This window comes from Scyliorhinus torazame, chromosome 14, assembly GCF_047496885.1.
Source record: "Scyliorhinus torazame isolate Kashiwa2021f chromosome 14, sScyTor2.1, whole genome shotgun sequence".
NCBI classification, from domain to species: Eukaryota; Metazoa; Chordata; class Chondrichthyes; order Carcharhiniformes; family Scyliorhinidae; genus Scyliorhinus; species Scyliorhinus torazame.
This window is the reverse complement of record NC_092720.1, coordinates 2688883-2695018: the sequence shown is the minus strand read 5'-3', so window position 1 is coordinate 2695018 and position 6136 is coordinate 2688883. Positions and strand designations below refer to the sequence as shown.

General features: G+C 48.7%; 1 protein-coding gene across 1 annotated transcript; it reads left to right on the top strand.

The window, feature by feature from the left end:
• The first annotated feature begins 860 nt into the window (after positions 1-860).
• Positions 861-2881, top strand: LOC140389487 (somatostatin-1A-like). Its single transcript, XM_072473626.1, has 2 exons — positions 861-1132; positions 2477-2881. The coding sequence occupies exons 1-2, from the start codon at positions 992-994 to the stop codon at positions 2672-2674; spliced, it is 339 nt and encodes a 112-aa protein (XP_072329727.1). The 5' UTR covers positions 861-991; the 3' UTR covers positions 2675-2881.
• Positions 2882-6136: the final 3255 nt, after the last annotated feature.

Below are 6136 nucleotides of genomic sequence, written 5' to 3'. Positions count from 1 at the left end.
ATTATCAGAATGTTGCTGACGTGAGTCCCGGTTAATTGCCTTTGTGCAGAGGCAGTTTTCCTGTATTTGGAAATTGTTTGGACTGATCCGAGGTGGCGACAGAAGTAAAATGATACCCGGTCCCAGTGTGTAAATCTGTAACAGCCCCATTTCAGTGGCGTTTCAATGAAAAGCTAGTTTAAACCTGACGAGTACAGTGGAGTTATTGAGGTGAACACATTGCAGATTGGCACACGTGGACCACAAAGAGAACACGCTGCTAAAATCACAAACTACACACAATTATTCAGAGGGCAGAGAGTCTTTCCCCAGGAAACATTCCTTTATTATGTCTCACTCAGTCTCTAACTAACTTTGTACACTCAGTTCACTGAGATTACCCAGCCCATTCCCCACTGCTCCAGCGTGTTCAATACTCAAGGAGATTTATGGATGAGGGTGTTTACTGGGGATTGATGTTCACCTTTTCCACGGAGCCTGTCCGTTCTCCTGCCTGTTCACAGGATCAACTTGTTAGCGAAGCCACCCCCACGCACCTACAAAGCCGCAACTCAGAGTAGCTGCTATGTTTCGTTTGCATAAATTAGACAGACTCCCCAAGAAGGTGCCACAGTATTGAAGTGGCGACAACCAAACTCAGACATTAGGAAAAAGAAAATAGCCCAATTGGAGACTTGACTGCATTCATTTTGTGATCGACATGAACCAATACAATCTGAGGGCCAGCTGCCAACACGCGATAGGGTGTCCACATTGAGACTCCATGGATCTTATCTCAATCTTCCTCATGGGTAATGGGTTGGTTGGAGAATGTGACTGGGTTGTGCGTAAATGCGCGTCATGCGGCTTTATCAGGAGCTTCCCCGATTGCAGGGGCAGAAGGAGCGGAGCTGTCCACAGAGCGAGTGCTGAAACCGCCGCCAATTTCAAAGCGTTTGGAAACTGCTCTCCTGCTCGCTGTCTCTCCCTTTGATCCTCGCCTTGTGCAGAGATGTGTAGCCGCCTTCAGTTGAGCCTGGCTCTCCTCTCCATCGCCCTGGCAGTACTGAGTGTCAGCTCAGGCCCCACAGACAATAGGTATCGCGAAATCCTGCAGAGAGCCATGGCAGCCACAGGAAGCGGGGGGAAAGCGGTAAGGACCCAGCAAAAAGTCATATTCAATAGAAATGGGAGTTTGTGTTCCCCCCGTTCACCTCGAATAGAAACTGGGACTGGGAAATAACTGGTTCAATTCTGATCTAGTGAGAAGACCCACTTTTAACCAGACTATAATATTGAGAGTGAATTGGCTTTGTTTAGTGTTGGGATCATTGCATTGGTTTAGAAAGGGGTCTGAGCCGTTTTGATACAAATTACAGGATTTCTCGTCCATGGAGAGAGGTAATTCGTTCTCTTCAATCCATACTCACCATCCACAAAGACTGACAGACAAGAAGTAACCATCTTTCCACAATCCCAGATAACTTCCTGCTCCAATCTCTCCCCAAACCGCCTCTCCCCACCCCAACCCCAACCCTCTCTCTCCCCAAACCCCCTCTCCCCAACCCCAACCCCCCTCTCTCCACAAACCCCCTCTCCCCACCCCAACCCCAACCCTCTCTCTCCCCAAACCCCCTCTCCCCAACCCCCCTCTCTCCCCAAACCCCCTTTCCCCACCCAGCCCCAACCCTCTCTCTCCCCAAATCCCCTCTCCCCAACCCCCCTCTCTCCCCAAACCCCCTTTCCCCACCCAGCCCCAACCCTCTCTCTCCCCAAATCCCCTCTGTCCACCCCAATCCACCCCCCACTCTCCCCACCCTGGAACTCCTGCCCAGGCTCATTTGGTCCTGTTTAAGTTGATCATTTGAAGACGAGCACCTGAGTCTCTCTCGGTCACCTCCAATAGCCATCCAGAATGGGGCAGATGAATCAAATCCTGCAGCAAAGTCATTCAGTTTGAAAAAAATATTAATTCCAATTATGTTACAAATAGCCTCCATGTTGAAAAGAAGCTGCGGGCACCGGGGATTGGCTCCTTCCAGAGATTTTCTCGCTCTTTCCAAAGTCCACCTTCCCTTTGAAACGTTCACAATTGTGGTGGATGGAATGGAGTTCGGGGTGGTGTGGGGGGAGGGGGGGGGCGTCGGGGTGGAGTGGGATGGGGTTCGGGGTGGAGTGGGGTGGGAGGGGGTTTGGGGTGGAGTGGGAGGGGGTTCGGGGTGCAGTGTGGGGGAGGGGGTTCGGGGCGGAGTGGGAGGGGGTTCGGGGTGGAATGGGAGGGGGTTTGGGCAGTTCAGGTCTCTATTTGCGAATTGGGATCATCCCGGCCGGTTGCAATGGAGAACTATGAAGATAAATGAAGATAATTTCACAAAGTTGGATTTAGTTCATTGTCGATTTATTCGCGGGAGTTTGCAACATTCATTTGCAAAACAAACGTAAATATAGCGTCAATTGGCGGAAATTTCTCCCCTAATCTATTTCCTGCTGTTCTCAGGAGTTGACGAAAAATTCCATCGCCCAACTGCTGTCCGAGCTGGAAAACGCGGAGAATGAAGCTCTGGAAACGGATGCAATGGGCGGACGCAACGAGGTGCGGCTCGAACTGGAGAGATCGATAAATCCCAGCCTGGCGAACAGGGAGCGGAAAGCGGGATGTAAGAACTTCTTTTGGAAAACCTTCACATCCTGTTAACTCTCCGAATTCTCCATAGCAACCCACACACTCAGAATGTGGCATTTAGATAACTAAATAAATCATGCGGTGGATGATTCTATTTGATTGATGTAAGAGAAGACAATTGGTTTGAATTGTCCAATCGCAGGCCAGTTTGAATGGTGACTGGATAGAGTCACTATTTTTCATTAATCTGTTGCAATAAAATCTCTGTTTGAAAGTGGACCATTTGTTGGACTTTGTTCTCTGGGAGCTGGGGCAATGTAGCTGAAGGGACAGATTCAACTCGGGTAGTTTTAAACACCAGCCTGTGTCCAAAGGTACAGAGCGAGGGGAGTCATTTTCCACAGTTGTGACTTTGTAAATCAGCTCTGGGTGGAATCGCTCTGGGTCACATTCTCAAATCTGGGGAATGTTTTGCTAGAAGTTCCTCCGTGTATTCAAACTCAGAGGAGACAATGAATGGATGGATATTAAAGGGGGTTCTGCTCTGTGCAATGCAGCCATGCTCTGTGACTGCTGCAATCTGCAGGAGAGCAATCTATCAACCTGAACTCCAGCTTCACACAGGCAAAGTTCTAACCTGGTCAATGATAGCAGCAATCCGCAAATCACAAACCTGCTTCCAGCCTTCCCCTGTAAAGCCGGTTTCCATTGTAACCTAGCGGCACGGTAGCACAGTGGTTAGCACTGCTACTTCACAGCGCCAGGGTCCCGGGTTCGATTCCCGCTTGGGTCACTCTCTGTGTGGAGTTTGCACGTTCTCCCCGTGTCTGCGTGGGTTTCCTCCGGGTGCTCTGGTTTCCTCCCATTTGGTAAATTGGACATTCTGAATTCTCCCTCAGTGTACACGAACAGGCGCCAGCATGCGGTGACTAGGGGATTTTCAAAGTAACTTCATTGCAGCGTTAATTTAAGCCTGCTTGTGACACTGATAAAGATTATTATCTGCGATTTTGCACCATGTGGAAATGTCAGTGTAGGTTCTGCACAATACCAATGTTCCATACAGGTGTTGAATTGTGTTCTGCACAGGAATATTGCCTTCCACCATTCCCTATCAGGGAGCTAGGATGGAAGCTCAGAACTAGAACAAACAGAGTTGTTATCTCTGGGTTGTTGCCCGTGCCACGTGATAGTGAGATGAGGAATAGGGAGAGAGAGCAATTAAACACGTGGCTACAGGGATGGTGCAGGCGGGAGGGATTCAGATTTCAGGATAACTGGGGCTCTTTCTGGGGAAGGTGGGACCTCTACAGACAGGATGGTCTACATCTGAACCTGAGGGGCACAAATATCCTGGGGGGGGAGATGTGTTAGTGCTCTTTGGGGGGGGTTTAAACTAATGCAGCAGGGGCATGGGAACCTGGATTGTAGTTTTAGGGTAAGGGAGAATGAGAGTATAGAGGTCAGGAGCTCAGATTTGACGTCGCAGGAGGGGGCCAGTGTTCAGGTAGGTGGTTTGAAGTGTGTCTACTTCAATGCCAGGAGTATACGAAACAGGGTGGGGGAACTGGCAGCATGGGTTGGTACCTGGGACTTTGATGTTGTGGCCATTTCGGAGACATGGATAGAGCAGGGACAGGAATGGATGTTGCAGGTTCCGGGGTTTAGGTGTTTTAGTAAGCTCAGAGAAGGAGGCAAAAGAGGGGGAGGTGTGGCGCTGCTAGTCAAGAGCAGTATTACGGTGGCGGAGAGGATGCTAGATGGGGACTCATCTTCCGAGGTAGTATGGGCTGAGGTTAGAAACATGAAAGGAGAGGTCACCCTGTTGGGAGTCTTCTATAGGCCTCCAAATAGTTCTAGGGATGTAGAGGAAAGGATGGCGAGGATGATCCTGGATAAGAGCGAAAGTAACAGGGTAGTTATTATGGGAGACTTTAACTTTCCAAATATTGACTGGAAAAGATATAGTTCGAGTACATTAGATGGGTCGTATTTTGTACAGTGTGTGCAGGAGGGTTTCCTGTCACAGTTTGTTGACAGGCCAACAAGAGGCGAGGCCACATTGGATTTGGTTTTGGGTAATGAACTAGGCCAGGTGTTGGATTTGGAGGTAGGTGAGCACTTTGGGGACAGTGACCACAATTCGGTGACGTTTACGTTAAGGATGGAAAGGGATAAGTATACACCGCAGGGCAAGAGTTATAGCTGGGGGAAGGGAAATTATGATGCCATTAGACGTGACTTGGGGGGGATAAGGTGGAGAAGTAGGCTGCAAGTGTTGGACACACTGGATACGTGGAGCTTGTTCAAGGATCAGCTACTGCGTGTTCTTGATAAGTATGTACCGGTCAGGCAGGGAGGAAGGCGTCGAGCGAGGGAACCGTGGTTTACCAAAGAAGTGGAATCTCTTGTTAAGAGGAAGAAGGAGGCCTATGTGAAGGTGAGGTGTGAAGTTTCAGTTGGGGCGATGGATAGTTACAAGGTAGCGAGGAAGGATATAAAGAGAGAGCTAAGACGAGCAAGGAGGGGACATGAGAAGTATTTGGCAGGAAGGATCAAGGAAAACCCAAAAGCTTTCTATAGGTATGTCAGGAATAAGCGAATGACTAGGGAAAGAGTAGGACCAGTCAAGGACAGGGATGGGAAGTTGTGTGTAGAGTCTGAAGAGATAGGCGAGATACTAAATGAATATTTTTCGTCAGTATTCACTCAGGAAAAAGATAATGTTGTGGAGGAGAATGCTGAGCTCCAGGTAAATAGATTAGATGGCATTGAGGTACGTAGGGAAGAGGTGTTGGCAATTCTGGACAGGCTGAAAATAGATAAGTCCCCGGGACCTGATGGGATTTATCCTAGGATTCTCTGGGAGGCCAGGGAAGAGATTGCTGGACCATTGGCTTTGATTTTTATGTCATCATTGGATACAGGAATAGTGCCAGAGGACTGGAGGATAGCAAATGTGGTCCCTTTGTTCAAAAAGGAGAGCAGAGGCAACCCCGGCAACTATAGACCGGTGAGCCTCACGTCTGTAGTGGGTAAAGTCTTGGAGGGGATTATAAGAGACAAGATTTATAATCATCTAGATAGGAATAATATGATCAGGGATAGTCAGCATGGCTTTGTGAAGGGTAGGTCATGCCTCACAAACCTTATTGAGTTCTTTGAGAAGGTGACTGAACAGGTAGACGAGGGTAGAGCAGTTGATGTGGTGTATATGGATTTCAGCAAAGTGTTTGATAAGGTTCCCCACGGTAGGCTATTGCAGAAAATACGGAGGCTGGGGATTGAGGGTGATTTAGAGATGTGGATCAGAAATTGGCTAGCTGAAAGAAGACAGAGGGTGGTGGTTGATGGGAAATGTTCAGAATGGAGTACAGTCACAAGTGGAGTACCACAAGGATCTGTTCTGGGGCCGTTGCTGTTTGTCATTTTTATCAATGACCTAGAGGAAGGCGCAGAAGGGTGGGTGAGTAAATTTGCAGACGATACTAAAGTCGGTGGTGTTGTCGATAGTGTGGAAGGAAGTAGCAGGTT

Excerpts from the sequence above, each read along its gene's own strand:
- LOC140389487 (XM_072473626.1), top strand. The coding sequence starts at position 992 with ATGTGTAGCCGCCTTCAGTTGAGCCTGGCTCTCCTCTCCATCGCCCTG. Across the intron at positions 1,133-2,476 it reads CAGGAAGCGGGGGGAAAGCG|GAGTTGACGAAAAATTCCAT; the intron begins GTAAGGACCCAG and ends TGCTGTTCTCAG.